The sequence below is a fragment of the Ranitomeya variabilis genome, chromosome 6 (genome assembly GCF_051348905.1).
Source record: "Ranitomeya variabilis isolate aRanVar5 chromosome 6, aRanVar5.hap1, whole genome shotgun sequence".
In the NCBI taxonomy this organism is placed as follows: domain Eukaryota; kingdom Metazoa; phylum Chordata; class Amphibia; order Anura; family Dendrobatidae; genus Ranitomeya; species Ranitomeya variabilis.
Window position 1 is genome coordinate 38,304,304 of NC_135237.1, and position 23,881 is coordinate 38,328,184.

At 44.6% G+C, this 23,881-nt stretch overlaps 1 protein-coding gene across 4 annotated transcripts; it reads right to left on the minus strand.

The window, feature by feature from the left end:
- Positions 1–12,323: 12,323 nt before the first annotated feature.
- Positions 12,324–21,622, minus strand: RPP38 (ribonuclease P/MRP subunit p38). 4 transcript variants are annotated; one of them, XM_077268249.1, is made up of 2 exons: positions 21,513–21,622; positions 12,324–13,342 (listed from the first exon to the last, which is right to left on the minus strand). In XM_077268249.1, exon 2 carries the CDS (start codon positions 13,321–13,323, stop codon positions 12,454–12,456), a length of 870 nt encoding a protein of 289 aa, XP_077124364.1. In that variant the 5' UTR covers positions 13,324–13,342; positions 21,513–21,622; the 3' UTR covers positions 12,324–12,453. The 4 variants fall into 4 exon arrangements, with proteins under 4 accessions (XP_077124364.1, XP_077124363.1, XP_077124365.1 ...); XM_077268248.1 differs by lacking the exon at positions 21,513–21,622 and adding an exon at positions 21,278–21,474; XM_077268250.1 differs by lacking the exon at positions 12,324–13,342 and adding an exon at positions 18,527–19,536.
- Positions 21,623–23,881: the final 2,259 nt, after the last annotated feature.

Genomic DNA, 23,881 nt, shown 5'->3' on the forward strand with positions numbered 1-23,881 from the left:
GTATTGAAGTCAGGATGCAGAAATACATCCTGATTCAAATAGTGTCAACACTTTGCCATGTGACCATTGCAACCCCCGGAGCACTGACCTTATTATATGTATACAATAACAGTTAAGGTACCTTCACACTAAACGATAACGCTAGCGATCCGTGACGTTGCAGCGTCCTCGCTAGCGATATCGTTTAGTTTGACACGCAGCAGCGATCAGGATCCTGCTGTGATGTCGCTGGTCGTTGGTTACAGTAAACTTTATTTGGTTGTCAGATCGCCGTGTATCGTTGTGTTTGACAGCAAAAGCAACGATACCAGCGATGTTTTACAATGGCAATCAGGGTAAACATCGGGTTACTAAGCGCATGGCCGCGCTTAGTAACCTGATATTTACCCTGGTTGCCAGTGTTAAATGTAAAAAAACCAACAGTACATACTCACCTTCGCGTCCCCCGGCGTCCGCTTCCTGCACTGACTGAGTGCCGGCCGTAAAGTGAATGCACAGCACAGCGGTGACGTGACCGCTCTGCTGTTAGGGCTGGCACTCAGTCAGTGCAGGGAAGCGGACCCCGGGGGACGCAAAGGTGAGTATGTACTGTTTGTTTTTTTACATTTTACACTGGTAACCAGGGTAAACATCGGAAGCGCGGCCCTGCGCTTAGCAACCCGATGTTTACCCTGGTTACCCGGGGACCTCGGCATCGTTGGTCGCTGGAGAGCTGTCACACAGACAGCTCTCCAGCGACCAAATAGCGACGCTGCAGCGATCTGCATCATTGTCTGTTTCGCTGCAGCGTTGCTTAAGTGTGAAGGTACCTTTAGTGTTTGTAAACACCTCATACAGCAATGAGAGACACCCAAAAAAAGGCAAAATAAAAATTGTAAAAATACTGTGCACAAAATGTGTAGACGGCGCACGGCGTGAATTGCCGAGAAGTATACTGCAAAATAAGAACAAATATTGTTGTGAAATTAACAATTTTTATTGGGGAAACAGGAAAAAAAAGGGGAAATAAACTTAGGGGGTATCAACCTCAGCTACCATGGGTGAATGGTAAGTCTCTGGTTGGGAATGGGGAGAGGAGGATGATGTTGAGCCAGAGTCCAGTAGGCTCGATGGCAATTCCAAGCCCTCAGGGTACCCTGGCGACGAAACGGCAACCTCTGTAGGGGAGGGAGGAGGCAAAACCAGTCTTGCCCTGGTTCTTGAATGGCCCTGGCTGCTCCTGCTGCGGTTAGACCCCTGCCGCAGTGTGTGTCATCCTTCTCTTCCTCCTCTGTTCTCCCGCGGCAGCTCCCACAGCATGACGGCTACGGGAGGATGAGGGCCTGGCAGGAGCAGGAGTCAGCGGCTCAATGTTATGGTGCCTGTGGTGGCGTCGCTCGGCACATGGACCTCGGTGGGGTGGCTGGAGTGGCTCTGCAGCAGGAGTCGGAGTCATGCTAGCCAGCGACGGCACTACAGGCATTGTCGCTGACTGCATGACCCGAGCCTGCTGCAGAGCCCTCACGTAGGCAGTGTTGCAGGCCTGCATCACCGAAATCTGGAGTTCCGGCGTAAGGTGTTCCACCATGCCCTTAGCAATGGCACTAAAAAAATGTTTGGCCGGCCTCGAGAGCTCGGATTCCATATTTTCAAGGCGCCGGTCGATATTGGACAGAGCAGTGTCCATTCTATCGCCCAGCGCCTTGAAACAGTTCCGGAATACCGTGCTCAAATGCAAAAATTCGGGCATGGTTGGCCTGTCCGAGGCCCGCTGGCGCTGTCGGGAATTCCCGAAAGAAGGAGCGCCAGAGGCCTCGGCCAGGGGAACACCTGATGGACCGGCTGCCGGTTCTCCAGATGGTGGGGCAAGCCTGCTGTCGCTGTGGGAGGGCTGTGACGGGTCAGATGGCGATGCATGAAGGTCCGCTCCTGCGGGGCGAGCTCTCTCGAGGGTGCTGCTGTGTGTCCTGTGAAAAGATAAGGGAAAAATTAGTCTTCAATTAATAACCTATCACATACGCCAACTCCTGTAATAAAATTAACATTACATGACACATCAATACATTACAATCCCCTGTCTCTCAGTCTGTGTGGCCTATAATAAATTGCTGATTGTTATCGCCAGCTGACCGTTATGGCTGACGATAACAATCATGGACATACCAACGGCAGAAAATGACTGCTCATTCCCGCTGCCAAAGCCTTTTGACCGCATACCTCTGTCATCGGGAAAAAAAATTTTTGTCAAAAACTCTTTCTTGACGCTGCCTATGCCGCAAAAATAGTATAAAATTTAAAGTCAAGAGAAAACTTAAAAAAAAAAAATATATATATATACACAGTGACTTTGCTGATGTCTGTCATGTTAACGCTGATCGCAGGATCGGCCATGACGTTAGGATCATGTGATCGAGACGTCATCATTATTCCTGCGATCAGAACTACCCTGACTCAGAACGTAACCTGTCATGGACTACAAGGACTCACGCTTAACCATAAAAATGACTAATGGGCTATATACCATCCCACTAGGGAAAAAGTTACGTGGATGGCCAATATGCTACGCTGACTACATGGATGGCCAATACACTATGTGCCTGGGAAATATACTATGTGGATACGTGGCTAGAACGTGTACTATGTGGCTGCGATATAGTGGCCTGGCAATATACTATGTGGATGCACAATGTACGTGGCTGGGCTATGTACAATGTGGCTGTGCAATATGGTATGTGGCTGGGCAATATGGTATGTGGGATAAATACTTACTGTCGGCGGCCAAGGACCGGTCTTAAAAACTGTAGTGCCCTGTTGTACTTATAGGGCACAGACTTGGCCGCAGCAGCACCGCTACGAGATTGCTCCTCCTCATTACGGAGCCCCTTATTGAAACGGTCCTTCATGGATCGCCATCTGGTCCTCAACTTTTTAACTGTGAATGCAAAGAAAAAAAAAGGTTACATATTTAGCATTTAAAAAGGATAAAACAACCGTGTGCGATGCAAAGTTTAGGCGTTGATCGCATCACACACGGTTGTGTTTATCCTGGCATAATGGGTCATAGCGGCGTATCAGCACGGCGTATCAGCAATACTCACGAAAGTTGCTTTTGTCCGTGCCTGAAGCGCTTTCAAAGCCATCCCACAGCGACTTTGCCACCTCAACCCACAAACGCCTCAACACCACCTGGTCCATGTGCCGGGGGTCACGGCTGTCCCACAACGGGCCACGCTCCTGGATGCTGGTGATTAGGAGGTCCACATCAATACTGTCACCGTGGCCCCGTTGTGAAACCTAGAAAAATTAGAAAACATTAAGGTGAAAGATTTGAAAATATGAACAACCACCAGCACCTGTCATGATATGTACCTTTGCCCTGTCCTGTCTTTGAATAATATGCCATTTGATGTATGTAACTCTGGTTTCTACACCTGTATTTATGTATGTTGTTGTGCAGGGAGTTCAACTGTATGTTACCTTCCCCCAATACTTGCAGCCCTTAAAAGCTATCCCTAGTGAAAGCAGGATGCTAGTCAAATGTACTGTTCCTCACAGCAGGATGCTAGTCAAGAAAAGAAATTTAAATTAAAAAAAAAAAAATACTCACTCGCCGGCCTGACGCCACACCTTGGCCCCGAGCTCGCTGCTCCCGCTGATTGCCTTCCCCCTCACTTGAAGAAGCCTGTAAAAATTGTAGACAAAAATTATTGACAAGGCTACAAATGACAGCGAATAGTAAGCAACTGGACATAATTACTCACCGCACTCCCCTGCGCCGATTGGCCAGATGCTGAAGAACTTGGCATTCTTGCAAGTTTGTTCTGCAATGAAAAAAATCAGCAAAAAATCAAATCCAAAGCTAACACTGCCACATACAATAAAATAGCCCCCCCAAAAAAATAACAACCACAATGGACTGTTGACAGATAGGACAATGCAAACTCAACAAGCGACACCACAACGCCATACATTGCAAGAGAATACAATAGCAGATACAACAAAATGCAGAGTATGAAAAAGTTTCATCCAGAATAGACCCAAACAAAATTAAGCAAAAATAGACCCCTATGTCCAAATTTAAAAAAATAAAATTTAAAAAAAAACAACAACTTTATTTATACAGGAAAAAAAAAGGCCCAATGAAATAGGAAACTAATGAACGCCATACTTTACAATTACAACAAGACTTGATCCAAAACAACACCATCTGGTGACATATAACCACAGAAATACATCAGAAAAAGGTGATAAATACCATTCTAGATAATAAGCAAAAAACATTACGGGACAACAGCTGTTACAATATACAGCAACCCAAAGAAAAACCATAGTCAAATAGAAAAAAAAACCCATGAAACTAATAAAAAAGGGCCCCACCAAAAAAAAAAAAAAAAACATCCATACTACACACTTGGCAATGCAAACAGTCAAGGAAGGAGATATATGCCATACGGAAAACGACGTAAAACCATCAGAGATAAAAAAGAAAAAAAAAATACAATTGAAAATAGAATGGCATATAGCCGCACATAACAATACAAATGAAACATCATAAATGTAGCCCCCCCACCAGCAAGAAAAGACACTCAAGGAAAAAAAAAAAAAATGCCAACAGCATACTTTACAATAAAACACAGCAAGACATGAGCCAAGAAAACGCCATACGGTTACCCCCAACAATAGAAACCAGAAAAAGACATGCACCAGAAATTTAACAAGAAAAAATCAGCCAAAAAAAAGACATTGAACAACCGCATGACACCAGAACAATCCAAAACCAATCCAAAACCAAGCAAGGCCGAAGACAAGAAACGCCAGCATATAACGCCAGAAGTACATCAGAGCCAGATTAAAAAAAACAATTTTTCAATAACAACCCACAGTGCCATAACCGTACAATAGCACAGACCAAACATTGCACAAATTTAATCAAAATCAAGAAATAAAACACAGAATAAAAATGCAAAGAGAAATTAATATACTTACAGGTTTTGAAAGCAGATTGCTCCTCTCAGTGTCTTCTCTGTAGAGAATAGCCTTGTGAAAGACAATGCCAAACCCATATATATATATATATATATATATATATATATATATATATATATATATATATATATATATATATAGTTTTTTTAGTGTCTAGACAAAGTCTAGACAATGTTTTGCATTTTTTAATTGAAAACGCATGCGTTGTACAATGCACCACGACGCAAGTACTTGCGTCGTCTGCGTTGTGAATACAATTCAATGGAGAATAAGGCGCATCGACGACGCAAACACGACGCATGCGTTTTTTAAAAGGTCGGCGCCGCCCAAAAAATGCAACATGTTGCGTTTGCCGCGCCCTGACAGGTGCGCCCTAACGCCGCATGCGGCGTACAACGCAGCACAACGCATGACAACGCATGTACATGCGGCCCCAATGTTAAAGATAGGGCCACACGACGCATGCGTTGTCTTGCGGCGACGACGCTGCGGCGCAGACCGCAAATGTGAACGTAGCCTTACTTGTTTAAAGCATTCTTACACATGTCTAAAGTTTTTGCACAGGACTGTATGTATGTTTAGGAAATGTAAAAAAAAATCCTCACTAATTTAGTATAAAATCTCTGGCGCATTAAGACAGGGAAGCCAAATTCAGGCTCTCTGCAGTCTCACTATCTCAACAGCTGCGTGATACTTCCCGCCTCTGAGCTGAGATACCACTGTGTACAGCATGGAAACACAGGTGTTAGTCAGTGTTACAGGCCGCACTCACTATACACTGAGCGGTGACTGTCCACTCCTATGACGTCTGTTGGGAGAAATTTTTACAATTCTGACCACTGTCCCTTTATGAGGTTATAACTCTGGAACACTTCAACGTATCCCACTGATTCAGAGACTGTTTATTCATAACATATTGTGCTTCATGTTAGTGGTAAAATTTATTCGATATGACTGTGTTTATTTTTGAAAAAATGGAAATTTGGCAAAAATTTAGAAAATTTTGCGATTTTCAAACTTCTCATTTTGTGCCCTTAAATCAGTCATATCGCACAAAATAGTTAATAAATAACATTTCCCACATGTCTACTTTACATCAGCACAATTTTGGAAACATTACTTTTGTTAGGACGTTATAAGGGTTAAAAGTTGACCAGTGATTTCTCATTTTTACAAAACCATTTTTTTAGGGACCACCTCACATTTGAAGTGAGGTTGGGGGGGGGGGGGGGTTCAATATGACAGAAAATACCCAAAAGTGACACCATTCTAAAAACTGTGCCCCTCAAGGTGCGCAAAACCGCATTCGAGAAGTTTTTTAACCCTTCAGGTGATTCACTGGAACTAAAGCAATTTGGAAGGAAAAAAAGCACATTTTACTTTTTTCACAAAACATTTACCGTATTTTTCGGATTATAAGACGCACGGTTTTTCACCCAAATTTGGGGGAAAAAATGGGGGTGCATCTTATAATGCGTATATATACCTTACCAGGCTGGGATTAGGGGGTGTCCGGTGGTGCTACGTGGGTGTCTCCGGTCCTGTGCTGCTGCGGGAAGCTCTGCCAACATTTTGTGAAAGGCCAGAGCCCCCACAGTGCCATGGTTTCCTGTGTGGTGGACTCCAGGAAAAAGGCCGCCAGGGCGGCGCATGCGCAGATGGAGATCTCGGGAGATGAGATGTCAGCGCTGAGATCTCATCTCCCTAGATAGGAATTAGGTATTCATATTGCAGACTGCTGACAGGTCACTGATCCCTCACTGACCTGCCCCCTAGTTTACACAATATATGTAATGAAAAAAAACATATCCAGCAGCATGATCGCATCTATAATATGCATAAATTGATTTAGTCATATAAATTTATTCTGAAAAAATAAAATCTCTCAAAATGGCGCTGAGCGCCAGCGCAGTAGCATCTATCAGTGATCCGATAGATACTACTGTGCCGCCATCTTGGTGGAGACAATAATTTTTCATTCCTCTAGCAAAATGGCACCTGCAGCACCATTTTGAGTTGTTTTTTTTTCCCAGAATAAATGTATATGACTAAATAAAACAATTTAATGCACATTATAGATGCGAGCATGCTGCAGTCAGGCACCTGCCTGCTGTATGTGAATGTTTTTTTTTTGTCATTACATATATTTAGTATGTAAAATATTGGGTAGATCAGTGACCTGTCAGAATCCATACACATGAATTAGCTAATCAGAGCACCACATGAAGACCCCCCCCCCCCTAAAAAGGCTACCCCACAGCACGAAAATCTCATCAACTGAAAATACAGATTAAAACAACCACAAGATGGATTTCATCACCAGGTATCATTGTAATCAGTATGACGGCGCCGACCTGACACTGTGTGTAGGTTATTGTGCACAATCCTGCTGACAGGTTCCCTTTAAACTGAATGGATGAATAATTGAATCCATAAACATTTTTGAAGTGTTTTTTTCTAGTTTTATATTCCACCACAATGTAACACAAATCCCGTAATACTCTATGAATGACAAAATCAATCCAGAAAAAATTTGGGATGTAAATATTTTGAAAGACAGGAAAAAAGGAGGGTAATACAGTAATTCTTTTCAGATGTCTGCTTCTTCTCCTTCCTCCGGAAGCTGAAGGGACTGCCTCCACCTGCTTCTGGAAGCCCCATTCCCAGGTGCCTGGGCTGTAAGGGACCTGGCTTCTGGTAGTGCTGGAGACCCCGACATGTAAAAATGGATGACAGTCTCATGCCACCTGCACCATCGCCTGCTCCCATATAGGTGGGGAACCCCAATGACAGCCAGATCTCTCTGTGCCACCTTGAGGAGCCTTTCCCAGGAACTTGCATTTCGCAAAAAGGGTTCATCCTGCTCACACCCACCGCATACCAGCAATGTTCCCCCTCCATTTTGAGGAACATGACCCTGGTTCAAGCTTTCAGCTCTTGCAGCCTTCGAGGCAAGTGTTCCTTCTCTACTGCCCCCTGGTTGAAAGATGTGACGTGTACCAAACTCTTCTATGCACCCCCATCTCCACTGCTGGTCCTACCCCCGAAATGACAATTGTCGGTACCTTGCGGCTAGTGGTTTGCGAGCATGTCTCCAGCCCTGTTCCTGCCTCGCCTCATTCTCTCTTCCGACCAGCCTAGGCCCCGCAGTCGCTCACCAACTGCTGGATCCAGGCTCTCTCATCTGCAAGAACCCCAGCGGTGAAGGCTGCAGCTTGGGTTCGGGCCTTGGTGGTTCCAAGAAAACGGCCAGTTCCAGACCACAAGCTCCTGCCAACTCTGCTTTCACGCCAACTTGGTCTGGCTCCGATATTCTTCCGGTCATTCCCTGTGGAGTCTCATGGAATTCTGCAGCCATTATCGCCCACCAAGCACGTTACACTATATGGATGAGCAATTGAGTCCAAAAAAATTTGTAAAACGTTTTTGTTTGTTTTTTTAGTGCTATATGCCACCGAAATTTACCACAAAGCCGTAATACTCTATGGATGACATTATATTAAATTTTTTCTCCTCCCCCCAAAAATAATGTGGGCACGTGACGAAGATATACACTGCTCAAAAAATAAAAAAAAGGGAACACTAAAATACCACATCCTAGATATCTCTGAGTGAAATATTCCAGTTGCAAATTTTTATTCATTGCATAGTGGAATGTGTTCAGAACAATAAAACATAACAATTATCAATGTAAATCACAACTAATATCCCACCGAGGTCTGGATTTGGAATGATACTCAAAATCAAAGTGGAAAATGAAGTTACAGGCTTATCCAACTTCAGTGGAAATGCCTCATGACAAGATAAAGATGCTCAGTATTGTGTGTGGCCTCCACGTGCCTGTATGACCTCCCTACAACGCCTGGGCATGCTCCTGATGAGGCGGCGGAAGGTCTCCTGAAGGATCTCCTCCCAGACCTGGACTAAAGCATCAGCCAACTCCTGGACCGTCTGTGGTGCAATGTGATGTTGGTAGACGGAGCGAGACATTTGGATTCAGGTCTGGGGAACTGGCGGGCCAGTCCATAGCTTCAATGCCTTCATCTTGCAGGAACTGCTGACTCACTCCAGCCACATGTGGTCGGGCATTGTCCTGCATTAGGAGGAACCCAGGGCCAACAGCACCAGCATATGGTCTCACAAGGGGTCTGAGGATCTCATCTCAGTACCTAATGGCAGTCAGGCTACCTCTGGTGAGCACATGGAGTGCTGTGTGGCCCTCCAAAGAAATGCCACCCTACACCATTACTGACCCACTGCCAAACTGGTCATGCTGAAGGATGTTGCAGGCAGCAGATCGCTCTCCACGGCGTCTCCAGACTCTGTCACATGTGCTCAGTGTGAACCTGCTTTCATCTGTGAAGAGCACAGGGCGCCAGTGGAGAATTTGCCAATCTTAGTGTTCTGTGGCAAATGCCAAAAGCTGTGAGCACAACCCCCATCTGTGGACAACAGGCACTCAGACCATCCTCATGGAGTTGGTTTCTAACCATTTGTGCAGACACTTGCAAATTTGTGGCCTGCTGGAGGTCATTTTGCAGGTCTCTGGCATTGCTCGTCCTGTTCCTCCTTGCACAAAGGCGGAGATAGCGGTCCTGCTGCTGGGTTGTTGCCCTCCTACGGCCCCCTCCACGTCTCCTGGTGTACTGGCCTGTCTCCTGGTAGCGCCTCCAGCCTCTGGACACTACACTGACAAACACAGCAAGCCTCCTTGCTACAGCTTGCATCGATGTGCCATCCTGGATGAGCTGCACTACCTGAGCCACTTGTGTGGGTTGTAGCGTCCGTCTCATGCTACCACAAGTGTGAAAGCACAACCAACATTCAAAAGTGACCAAAACAACAGCTAGAAAGCATTGGTACGGAGATGTGGTCTGTGATCCCCACCTGCAGAACCACTCCTTTATTGAGGGTGTCTTGATAATTGCCAATAATTTCCCTCTGTTGTCTATTCCATTTGCTCAACAGCATGTGAAATTGATTGTCAATCATTGTTGCTTCCTAAATTGGACAGTTTGATTTCACAGAAGTTTGATTTACTTGGAGTTATATTCTGTTGTTTAAAGGGAACCTGTCACCTGAATTTGGCGGGACCAGTTTTGGGTCATATGGGCGGGGTTTTCGGGTGTTTGATTCACCCTTTCCTTACCCGCTGGCTGCATGCTGGCCGCAATATTGGATTGAAGTTCATTCTCTGTCCTCCGGAGTACACGCCTGCGCAAGGCAATATTGCCTTGCACTGGCGTGTACTCCGGAGGACAGAGAATGATTCAGGTGACAGGTTCCCTTTAAGTGTTCCCTTTATTTTTTGAGCAGTGTATATTTAGCAATGGACTACAAAGCCCTAAGCCCTGCCTAGAGAGCGTATTCTGCCACTCTCCCTGCTCCTGCAACTGTCCCTCCTCAGCCTAAATACAGAACGTATCTGATACAAACAGCCAAGCACAGAGTTAGCTCATGCAAGGGCTGTTAGTATGATGGTTCAGGATCAGCACCAGTACCAATGCTAGAGGACTGTTATTCATTCAACTGTGCCCACACATCCCTGGACAAGCTCTCTCTCCCTGGTGGTCAGCGCTCATACACACAGCCGAACTGATTATCTCCTGTGTGCAGCAGAGGCAATCATGTTATTGCAGCTTATAGTCTCCTTTGGAGACTACTGAAGCAAGTTAAAAGTAAAAAAAATTAAAAAAAAATATTAACACTAATATATATATATATATATATATATATATATATATATATATATATATATATATATATATATATAAAAAAGAAAGAAAATGGAACAGCACAAAGCTCACCGGTGGGTGCCTTGCCTCCTGGGCAGAATGGTCCACTCATCTACCCAAACTGAATACCAAATAGAAAAAAAGAAGGCAGCACTCCAAATCCTTTTCAAGGTGAAAAAAGTGTAGTTTAATGGACCCACATCTTCTGTGCGACGTTTCGGCTCAGTGTGAGCCGAAACGTCGCACAGAAGATGTGGGTCCATTAAACTACACTTTTTTCACCTTGAAAAGGATTTGGAGTGCTGCCTTCTTTTTTTCTATTTGGTATATATATATATATATATATATATATATATATATATATATATATATATATATATATCTTGTTCAAAATAACCCCCCTTTTGCCCCATCCAAAATAAACAATTAAATGAAAAATTAAAATATACACTTATTTCCTATCTTCGCATTCAGAATCGCCCGATCTATCAAGCTATGAAAAGAATTAATCCGATTGGCAAACGGCATAGCGGGAAACAAAGTCAAAACATCAGAATTATTTTTTTGGGTCACTGCACCATTGCATTAAAATGGAATAACGGGAGATCAAAAGACTGTATCCACACCAAAATGGTATAATTAAAAACGCCAGTTCGGCACGCATAATGTAAGCCCTCACCCGGCCCCAAATCACGAAAAATAACAATAACATCACAATAGGTGATATCACAGTTCACCTCGTCCTCCTGTACAATGACTGATATCTACTGTATATAGAGGTGTTAACACAGGATCCACCATCCACAATAGGTGATGTCACAGCTCACCTCCTCCTCCTGTACAATGACTGATAACTCCTCTATATACAGTAGATAACACAGGATCCACCATCCACAATAGGTGATGTCACAGCTCACCTCCTCCTCCTGTACAATGACTGATAACTCCTCTATATACAGTAGATAACACAGGATCCACCATCCACAATAGGTGATGTCACAGCTCACCTCCTCCTCCTGTACAATGACTGATAACACCTCTATATACAGTAGATAACACAGGATCCACCATCCACAATAGGTGATGTCACAGCTCACCTCCTCCTCCTGTACAATGACTGATAACACCTCTATATACAGTAGATAACACAGAATCCATCATTCACAATAGGGGATATCACAGCTCACCTCCTCCTCCTGTACAATGACTGATAACACCTCTATATACAGTAGATAACACAGAATCCATCATTCACAATAGGGGATATCACAGCTCACCTCCTCCTGTACAATGACTGATAACACCTCTATATACAGTAGATAACACAGAATCCACCATCCACAATAGGGGATATCACAGCTCACCTCCTACAGTTCCCTGTGCAGTGGAGCGACCAGGATCAGTGGGTTACCCAGAGACAGGACGCAATTAATCATATCGTAGCGATATGCCATCAAGATAGGAATACCCAAGTTTTAATACAGCCCTTTGAAAAGGATATCTGGGGATTCTGTGTTCCAATATGAAGGCCGTCAGTAATTGAGGGCAGAACTAATTTCTTGTTCTTTTCGGGTTTTGCTATTAATTAATACAGTTGGCTATGAGGAAAGAAAAGGTAACACCTTGGAAAACATCTGTAGTTTTATTATACACCCTAACACACGGAAACACAACAGTTTTTGTTCCAATCCCTGAAAATTCCTTTAAAAAAAAAAAACAACTGCAGTTGCAGGTTAAAAAATAAAATAAACATTTATTTTTTCTCCATTTTTTTCATGGATCCAGGAAGAGTTTTTGTCATTTTTTTCACAAGCGATTTCTTCACTTTAACCTTACGCTTCTTTTTTGGGTTTGGGACGATCTTCTTAACTTTTAGTTCCTGCAGCTTCACATCTGGCGGACGCTCAGAGGGGGAGAATGTCCGTTTTTTGGAGGGGGTCGGAATAACGATTTTCTCCTCTTCAGATTCAGAGTTTTCCATTGAAACACAGACATCTTCATTTTGCTCAAATCCGGTCGGTAGCCAAGGGACATGTAGAGGGGGAACTCGTGCCTTTATTGCTAACACTTGCTCTCGAAACACAGAGCTTTTTCGGAAGCCCAGTGCCAGCACAGACTTCAGGCCGAGAGCTGGAGCCACGTTCTCGCTGAGTCGCGGCAGCTGACACGCCGGGGCCTCCCGGCTGTAGCTGAGCTCTATGATGTGCCTTGTGATCATCTCTGGCTTTGCTGACTTACACACGATCACCATGTCCAGGTCGTTCTTCTCCAGGGCCCGGGTGACCTCATTAATCCCAATGGCCAGCTGTTTCCTGAGATCTGCATAGGTCCAACCTGTCCTCTGTGCCTCCTTCTCCTCCGGCATCTCTGTGTCGGCGACTTTCTCTTTGTTTCCATCAGAAAGTTTTCCTTTTTTACCCTTTTTGCCCTTTGATAATCTTGTATGGGTCTCCATCTTTTTTAGTCCAAGTTCCTCAAACTTTTCCAGTAAAGTCTGGAGGATGAACTGCATGTCATCTCCAACCACCGGGGTCCAGATCTTCTCATATGGGCTGTTTAGAGAAGTCTTCGACACAATTGGCTTTGTTTTCCGTATGGGCCCTTTGGGGGTCTTGGCTGCCATGTTGTTGCTATTTTTTGCCCTAGGAAAAAAAAGAAATATATATTTTGATTAATAGAGGAATATGTAATACATTTCCTGAGCTGTCCGACTTCTGGAAACTCTAAACTCCGTAAGTAGGAAGCTGACATTTTTCTGCAACACCTGAGGTTAGGGGTAGCTCCAATCCCAGTTGTTTGTCCTTTAGATGCTATGGACAAAAGGGAATAAGGCATCTAAGCAGTTAAAAAAAAGGAAGAAGCTCCATAGGAGCCTGAGCAATGGTACAAAGGGGTGTCTGGTTTTCCTTGGCAACTAAGGGCCTGAGTTCAATGATCCTGTTTCCAGGTGTACCATCTTCTGAAAAAGGGAAGAGTCTCCAACTTGGGTGAGGATCACAATGTAATGCTCAGACTGGCCGGCGGCTCCCCTGACCCGAGCCTGACCGCTTCATGTATTTCTATGCAACTGTCACGCTCAGGTCAGAAGACCTGCCGGCCAGTCCGTGCACTGCGGTCTCATCTCACTTTGATTTATTCGGTCGTATGACTGAACCTCCCCCCAAAAAAAATGTCTTGGGACTTGTTTTACTTGAAGAACTAGTTGTTTTGAATGACAACATTCATTTTACCATATAATTTAAAGGGGTTGTCCAAATATATTAGGAAATTCTACAGTCACTCTACAGTGGCATATAAAGTTTGTGCACCCCTGGTGAAGATTACTGTTATTGCGAACAGTTAAGCAAGTTGAAGATGAAATGATCTCTACAATGCCTAAAGTTAAAGATGACACATTTCATTTGTATTTTAGTCAAAAAAATTTTTAAAAAATTAAAAAAAAAAAAAATACAAAAAGGAAAGTGGGCCAACGCAAACGTTTGGGCACTCTTGGAGATTTGTGTGCTCAGATAACTTTTAAGGTCTGAAACCTTGTTCAATGTTCACCATCATGGTTAGGAAAGGCCAGGTGATTAAAATTTCCCTGCTTTATAAAAACTTAGCCTCCTCTAACCTTTTGCTAAAACAGCAGCCATGGGTTCTTCTAAGCAGCTGCCTAGCACTCTGAAAATGGTGGAGGCCCACAAAGCAGGAGAAGGCTATAAGAAGATAGCAAAACGTTTTCAAGTTGCTCTTTCCTCAGTTCAAAATGTAATTAAGATATGGCAGCTTACAGGAACAGTGGAGGTCAAGATAAGGTCTGGAAAACCAAGCCAAATTTCAGTGAGAGCTGCTCGTAGGATTGCTAGAGGGATAAATTAGAACCCCAGCTTGACTGCAAAAGACCTTCAGAAAGATTTAGAAGATTCTGGAGTTGTGGTATATTGTTCTACTGTTCAGAGACAACTGCACAAATATGGCCTTCATGTTAGGAGTCATCAGAAGAAAACTTCTACCGCGTCCTTACTATAAAATTCAGAGTTAGAAGTTCGCAAAAGAACAGGAAAATGGCCGCGGGATGCGGCGCGTGCGCAGATGGAGATCGCGGCGGCCATTTTCCTGAAGCAGAGTTCGCATCTCGGCTTCAGGAAAATGGCCGCCGCGATCTCCATCTGCGCACGCGCGGCATCCCGCGGCCATTTTCCTGAAGCCGCGGCCAGCAGAGCGCCGCTTCTGCGCACGTGCGGCCAAAGGAAGATGGCCGCGCCCACGGATCACCAATGAAATAGTGCACATCGCGCTCTTTCCACTCCCCTGTGCAGTGGATTCGGGACCTTGGACATGCGCACACCACTACGCCACCAACGGAAAACTAAGCAAGATCTGGGGGAAGACACCACGCCCTTTTGACCAGACCAGCCTGATTGACAGGCGAAAACGACTACTTTGGTAACGTATTTCGGCAGCATAGGTGGGGAATCGGGGTCCACAAACTACACTGTTGTAATGCACAGCTCAGGCCCTATTTAACAGTATTTTTATCTCATACGGAAAAAACGGGGTGACAGGTGCCCTTTAAGGCCTAATTCGGAGGATTGTTTCTACACGTGTTCTACCCAAGAAAAACAGGGATGTTATAAGTACATGAAAAACAGACGTATCCGTCTATAGAGCTGTTCACTTGTCCATGGGTTTTTGGGGGGTCTGTGTATGTAAAAAAAAAATCCGTAGACATGTCTGTCTTTTGTTATCTAACTTACGGCTCAAACTTGCCAACCGAAATCAATGCGGCCATGAAAACGGACAGCACGTGATCGCCATCCTTGTATCGTCTGAGTGCTGCCTCTTATTTTTCAGTGGGTAGGAGAAGCCTATTTATTATTTTTTCAGCAAAATTGAAATGCCACAAAAAAGGGATGAAAATCAAATCCAGCAAACTGATGAAAATGGTCCATGTGAATGATGTCAAAGTCAAGATTTAGAGTTCAATATAAGCAAAAAAAAATGGCCAGTCGCATACCTGAAATGCGGACGTGTAGTCATTGGTATTGCATACTCTACAAGGGTCGTAATCTGGACCAGAAGGGTGCATGCTGCCATCTTTTATTTCTATCCGGACCATTGGTCTTGTGTGCTGCCCGTGTGTGGTGCATCGCGCATGTAGCATCGAGCGCTCCTGTGTATGGGAAAGACGACAGACGGCGGGCAGACAAATTACCATCTAATGTGTATGGGGGGGGGAGGGAGGTCTTCAGTTGTTTGCGGCACATGATTTAGCATCTTTCCAAAAGAACACCATTGTCCAATTAGGTGATGTTGGGGGTCAGTGTCCCAAACTACGTTTTGTCTATACCGCCACTTGTGCATGCGTGAACCTTTCTGCACATGGCAGTGGAGGGACGCTTGGACGTCCTCTGTTTAACGCAGTCCCAGGACTAAGTTTCTTGCACCGTCCATGTCTGCACAGAGCATCTTCAGCCCAAAGGAAGGCTGATGACATAAGATGTGGAGATGCCAGCCCTAACCGAGTCAGACATATCCAGCAAGGCTACATTCACACTGAGCTTTGCAGTGCTGGGAAGACTTCTGTCCTAGGCATAGGGTACATCTAAATCCCAGAGAAATTCACTGCAAGGACACAAATTGATTTCACACTGAGTAGGACTCCTCGAACAGGGAGCACAGACAGCCATGTCCATGTGCCTGTCCGAAAATACTTATACCGCAGTCAAGGAGTAAAGGCAAAGTCATCTGAAACTCTCATTGCAATGATCGGCTCTGGGATTCAGACGTAGGCCATAGACAGAAATTTTCCCAGTGCTGCAAAACGCCATGCTAGTATAGATTTTCGTTATTTATACAAGGCCATGTCCAAAAACGTTGGGACACGGTGCAAAAGAAATCAAGAACTCAATGATCTGGAAAACTCTCATAGCCGCACTTTATCCACAGCAGAACACAGATCGGAAGATGAATGTTGGACATTTCTCCATTTCATCTGAAAAAAATTAAACTTATTTAGAAATTGATGAAAGCAACATCTTAAAGTTGTGCCCGGGCCGTGAACACCGTTGTGCAAACTCAATGGCTGGAGTTTTGGGAGAAGAATGGTCAGGTAGGCAGCGGTGATGAAGGACACATTAGCTGCGTGATTTGCAGAGCCGGCATCCCCGCTGCCTCCCTGGGCATGCTCAGTGCACCAAGAAAGCCGTGGCATGTACGCTAGGCTTACCGTGCACATTTGGACGGTGGCAGAGATCTGCAAAGAGCTGGCGGTGACGCCGCTCCGGAAAATCCTGTTAGTCATGGGGGTGAATGAGAACATAACTAGTAGGACTCCTTGACTAGTCGCCCATTGATACCGCAGGCCAAATGGAATACACAATATTATGGAAATTAATTAAGCAGAAAACCAAAAGAAAATTGCTTGTTGGTTGGAAGCAGTAGAAAGAATGGGATAAAGACATGGGTCCGGTGTGTGAGACATGGGGGAACCATCAGATTCCCTTTAAATACTTGGATTGAGCGCTCCTGGGTATTAAAGAATCAGCTGAAATGGCATTTTTCAGCCAACACCCATCTAATGTTATTCCCAGCTTTTTATTTGGCAGCCATTGGGGCCTTGAGCAGAACCCCGGCTGCCATTATAACTCATCAGCCTGTGATCAGGTCACGGTGAGCTAATAAGAGTCACAGTGAACACACCGATAACCAAATTATTTAGAAGCGCTTTCAGCGGCATCTAAATGGTTAAACAGCAGCAATAAGCGATCTGCACTCGCTCCAGTTGCTGCTGTTACAGAATGATGTCTGCTGTGTAACAAAGCTGGTGTCTCTCAGGTACGGTGACAGACACCCGAAGTGTGACATTATTACATTATACATTCATAAATCTTACAATATTCACATTGGCCACATGACTCAGCCTTATATTCGATTCCTGTTCTGCACATCTGACTTTTCAGCGGTCAGAATTACAAAGTAATAACACCTATGTACAGCAGATGACATAGGATCCACCATTCACAATAGATGTTGTCACAGCTCACCTCCTCCTCCTCTACAATGACTGATAACACCTCTATATACAGTAGATAATACAGGATCCACCATTCACAATAGATGATGTCACAGCTCACCTCCTCCTCCTGTACAATGACTGATAACACCTCTATATACAGTAGATAACACAGGATCCACCATTCACAATAGGTGATGTCACAGCTCACCTCCTCCTCCTGTACAATGACTGATAACACCTCTATATACAGTAGATAACACAGGATCCACCATTCACAATAGGCGATGTCACAGCTCACCTCCTCCTCCTGTACAATGACTGATAACACCTCTATATACAGTAGATAACACAGAATCCACCATTCACAATAGGTGATGTCACAGCTCACCTCCTCCTCCTGTACAATGACTGATAACACCTCTATATACAGTAGATAACACAGAATCCACCATTCACAATAGGTGATATCACTGCTCCCCTCCTCCTCCTGTACAATGACTGATAACACCTCTATATACAGTAGATAACACAGGATCCACCATTCACAATAGGCGATGTCACAGCTCACCTCCTACAGTTCCCTGTGCATTGGAGCGACCAGGATCAGTGGGTTTCCCAGAGGCAGGACACAATTGATCAAATGGCAGCGATATACCATCAAGATAGGAATACCCAAGTTTTAATACAGCCCTTTAAAAAGGATATCTGGGGATTTCGTGTTACAATATGAAGGCCGTCAGTAATGGAGGAACTAATTTCTTGTTCCTCTTGGGTTTTCGTATTAATCAATACAGAGGGAAGAAAAGGTAACGCCTTTGAAAATTACTCAACATCTGTAGCAGTTTTATTATACACCCTGACACAAGGAAACACAACAGTTTTTGTTCCAATCCCTGGAAATCCATCTTTAAAAAATAAAATAAAACACAACAACAACTGTAGTCGCAGGTATAGAAATATAATAAAGAAACATCTTATTTTTTCTCCGTGTTTTTATGGATCCAGGAAGAGTGTTTTATATTTTTTCATCAGCGATTTCTTTACTTTAAATTTCTGCTTTTTTCGGGGGTTTGGGACGATCTTCTTAACTTTTAGTTCCTGCAGCTTCACATCTGGCGGACGCTGGTAGGGAGAGAATGTTTCTTTTCTGGAGGGGGTCGGAATAACACTTTCCTCCTCTTCTGATCCATCATCTTCAACTGTAACATAGACATCTTCAGTTTGCCCACATTCGGTCGGTAGACAAGGGGCATGTAGAGGGGGAATTCGTGCCGTTATTGCTAACACTTGCTCTCTAAATACATCAGAGCTTTTTCTGAAGCCCAGTGCCAGCACATGCCTAATCCCGAGAGCTGGAGCCACGTTCTCGCTGAGTCGCGGCAGCCGACACGCAGGGACCTCACGGCTGTAGCTGAGCTCTATGATGTGCCTTGTGATTATCTCCGGCTCTGCAGACTTACACACGATTACCATGTCCAGGTCGTTCTTATTCAAGGCCTTTCTGACCTCATGAGTCCCTATGGCCAGATGTTTCTTGAGATCTGCAACGGTCCAACCTGTTTTCTGAGCCTCCTTCTTGGTCTTCAGGTTGTCGACTTTCTCATTGATTTCATCCGAACGTTTTGCTTTATTACCCTTTTTGGATTGGCCCTTCATCTTTTTTATTCCAAGTTCCTCAAACTTTTTCAATAAAGTCTGCAGGATGAACTGTATGTCATCTGCAACCACCGGGGTCCAGATCTTCTCGCTAGGGCATGTATTAGACACAATTGGGTTTGATTTTTGCATTGGCCCTTCGGGTGTCTTGGACGCCATGTTGCTACTGTTTTTTTTGTCCTAAGAAAAAAAATACATATATATATATTTTTTTTTCATCAATAGACATATGTAATAAATTTCCTGACTTTTACGACGTCTGGAAATTCTAAACTCCTTCAATAGCAAGCTGACATTTTCCTGCGACACCCGGGGTCAACGCCAGCTCCAATCCCTGTCGTTTGTCCTTTAGATGCTATGGCCAAAAGCAAATATGGTATCTAAGCAGTTAAAGAAGCTCCATAGGTGCCTGAGCAATGTTATCAAGGGGTGTCTGGTTTTCCTTTGCAACTGAGGACCTGAGTTCTACCATTTTCGGACAACCTCCACGGCGAGAAGGGATCGTTTACAGCTTCCGTAATATCTTCTGAATAAGGGAAGAGTCACAAACTTGTACGAGGATCACAACCAAATGCTCGGACTGGCCGGCGGCTCTCCTGACCTGAGAGTGTGGAATGCCGGCGTCCCTGCATGGATCCTCTCCCTTCCCTAGGCAGGGACATCACCTCATCCGCCTAGCTGTGTCCTCTGCTCCAGCGCCCCAGGAACCTGAACGCTGTGCAGATCTCCTGACTGTGTGCTTAGGACGCGAACGATCCCCGATTCTTAGAGGGCTTGTGCATGCAGTCCTGATCTGTTTCCCTATCCAATAGCTGGGAAACGCAAAGTATTTAAGGCACATTCCCCTGTAGGGAGGTGCCTGAGCCATATTAGTGTTTAGTTAGTCTTCAAGTTGTTAAGTCTGTTGTCAGGTCCTTGTTCCTGAACCCGCCCTGCCTGTTCCTGAACCCGCCCTGCCTGTTCCTGAACCCGCCCTGCCTGTTCCTGAACCCGCCCTGCCTGTTCCTGAACCCGCCCTGCCTGTTCCTGAACCCGCCCTGCCTGTTCCTGAACCCGCCCTGCCTGTTCCTGAACCCGCCCTGCCTGTTCCTGAACCCGCCCTGCCTGTTCCTGAACCCGCCCTGCCTGTTCCTGAACCCGCCCTGCCTGTTCCTGAACCCGCCTTGCTTGTTCCTGAACCCGCCCTGCCTGTTCCTGAACCCGCCCTGCCTGTTCCTGAACCCGCCCTGCTTGTTCCTGAACCCGCCCTGCCTGTTCCTGAACCCGCCCTGCCTGTTCCTGAACCCGCCCTGCTTGTTCCTGAACCTGCCCTGCCTGTACCTGAACCCGCCCTGCCTATACCTGACTCTATCCCTGAACCTGTCACCAGTCCAATGTATACCGGTCTAACGTTCCAGTACCCACACTGTGTGAACTAGCTTCAGCACCCAGTCCTGCTCTGGACTCCAAAGCCGCAGTCTAAACCAGCTTCAGCATCCAGTCCCCCTAGGGACTCAGAGTCTGTGTCTGGTGTGACCGCTGCCCTGACCCTTTTACAGAATATCTAGGGGCCTCCTGAGTGCATCTCAATGTATAAAAACATATGTACCAAAAACTAAAAAAAAAAAAATCCAGACTCAAGAACTGTCAGGTTTTTTCATATTTTTCCCCAAAAAATGCTATGAACAGAAATCAAAACCAGAAAAAAACGAGTCTTCAAGAAAGAGAAAATGTCAGCAGAAATTCTATTTGTTTTTTTTTTGCAAAATAAATACCGTAAAAGCAAAACCCAAAATATAAACATAATGAATCATTTCCAATAAATTTTATGGTAGCTCTCAAAACTCATCCGGCAATTTTAATTAAAAAATAAAAGGGAGATAATAGAAAAACAAGGGGTCAAAAACCAGAATTACTTCTGTCACTTGGTGATTATACATACATATATTTACAGTACTGCTGACTTTCCCTTCTGGCTCTAAACTGGCAGTTGAAGAAGTACGGTATATGTGTGGAAACCATCAGCAAGGAGGAATAGAGGAGTGACTAGTCTCCAGTACAGAATGCTGAGAGCCTGCTGGGTAGTGTAGTGCACATAACGTAGGTTACATTGCACGGGCTTATTTCTCGTATAGCGCTAGCTTCACGTTATTCTGACAAGCACCAGAAAAACTCACCAGCGGCTCTCGGTCCCATGCACCAACCGATCACATGGACCGCACGATACTGACACTAAAAGCAGCCAATCAGAACGCGCGGTCTACGCTGCGTTCCAAGTTTTCAATACATTTTGGAACGCAAAACAGGAAGTTATATCTGATTGGTCGTTCTAGTCCGACACCGAGGCTGAAGATCCGGGGATTGTGGGAGATGTAGTTTTAGCATGAAAATCCAACACAGGTCTTAGCTGTGCTGTCTCAAACTACCTGACTGTTCTCCCTGAGGGTTTAATTACAATATTGTTATATATATTAGTTTATTATATTTTATGGCAATTACTACAGAATTACCATCCACCTCTCGTGTCTCCCCTTTTTCCCATAGTTTGTAAGCTTGCGAGCAGGGCCCTCACTCCTCTTGGTATCTAGTTTGATCTGTGATTATTTTTATGCTGTGATGTCTATTGTCTGTACAAGTCCCCTCTATAATGTTAAGTGCTACGGAATATGTTGGCGCTATGTAAATAAAATGTATTATTATTAATTTATTATTATAATTATGTCCTTTGTAGGGCGGTCTGTGATTTAGTTTATTTTTTCTTTCTACACTCTGCATCACCCACTATAGTACCGCCATCGGAAATATGTTATACTGTTCTCTATCTTTTAGCTATACAATTATTAGATGATTGCTATAATAACAATCCATACTGAATTCATACAGCAATACTTTCTGATACATTCATGCACTAATAGTGACACTTCCCGGAGATTTTATGTGTATATACAAGTCTCCGCCATAGATTTCTTATATCTCTTTTACTATGATAACTAAAAGTTAAGTTATATTAGTGGTTTGGAAATAGGTGGATTTTTTGAGCATATAGGAATCAAATGACTGCCATTTTCCGCCTTGGAGCCATAGGGCGTGAAATGTTTGTATAACTCTATAGCGCCACCTCTGGATGGTCAGATGTCTGCTTATAGTACATCCCTATGAAGCTTCTGTGGTTGTACTGTGCTGACAATACAGACAGGGGGCGCTGGTGCTATGTCACCAAATAAACGAGAGTCCTCAGGGCATAGAACAAGAAGAAGGATGATGATGAGTGAAACCCTCCTTACATTTCTAAAACCGCTAGAGAAATCCTAACACCTTCCCATAGCTCCAAATTTACTCCTGTGCGCTTTCGTTTTTTTCCAGACCCATATCTTTACTTTTTCTGAAAGGGTACAGATAAATCAGAGTGAGATCGGAACGCAGTGCGTGGACTGGCCGGCAGCTCTCCTGATCCAGCGAGCAGCACAGCCTCATGTCTTTCTACTCACCTGTCACGCTCAGGTTAGAAGAGCCGCCGGCCAGTCCACACACTGCGTTCTGCTCTCGCTCTGATTTATACCGCCGTCTAACTGCGACAAAGATGTACTGGGATTTGTTTTTTTTGCAGGACTAGTTGCTGTTCTGAATGACTCCATTCATTTTACCATATAATTTAAAGGTGTTGTCCACGGTTATCATGAAAACCTACAGACACTCTATGTGACTGCAGATTTGTGAATCCTCATATTTTGCGCTGGGAGGATTCTCCGGTGTTGGCCACAGTCCAACTAGATGTGCACGGCCTAGCTTATTTCATTTGTATGACCGGAAGTATGGATATCGTATACTTATGGTCACATCCGCCGTCTCGCCACTATCACTGGAGGATTCTCCGGTGTCGGCCACAGTCAGATTAGATGTGATCATCCTTGTTCATTTCATTTTTATAACCTTAAGTATGAATATCGCATACTTTTGGTCACGTCCGCCGTCGACACTGGAGAATCCTCACATTACGCGCTGCAATGATTCTTCAGTGTCGGCCAAAGTCCAACTAGATGTGCACGGCCTCGTTCATTTCACTTGTATGGACGGAAGTATGGATATCGTATACTTGTGGTCACATCCGCCGTTTCGCCGCCGCCAATGGAGGATCGTCACAAGCTCTGTGAGGTTTCACAGGTCTGCAGTCACATACAAGGAGGGACTGCAGACTTTCGTGAAAAACCTGGGCAACCCCTTTAATGAAAAATGGCCAAAGAATTCTACCGGTGATTAAATGGTGAAAAATAAAACACCAAAAAATTCACCCCAAAACGTCTCACCCTTAGGCTACTTTCACACTAGCGTCGTGCACTGCACGTCGTTTTGTAGAAAAAACGCATCCTGCAAAAGTGTTTGCAGGATGCGTTTTTTCTCCATAGAATTGCATTAGCGACGCAGTGCGACGCATTGCCACACGTCGCAACCGTCGTGCGACGGTTGTGTCGTGTTGCGTCGGTCCGTCGCCCCCAAAAAACATTGCATGTAACTTTTTTTGGTGCGTCGAGACCGTCTTTTCCGACCG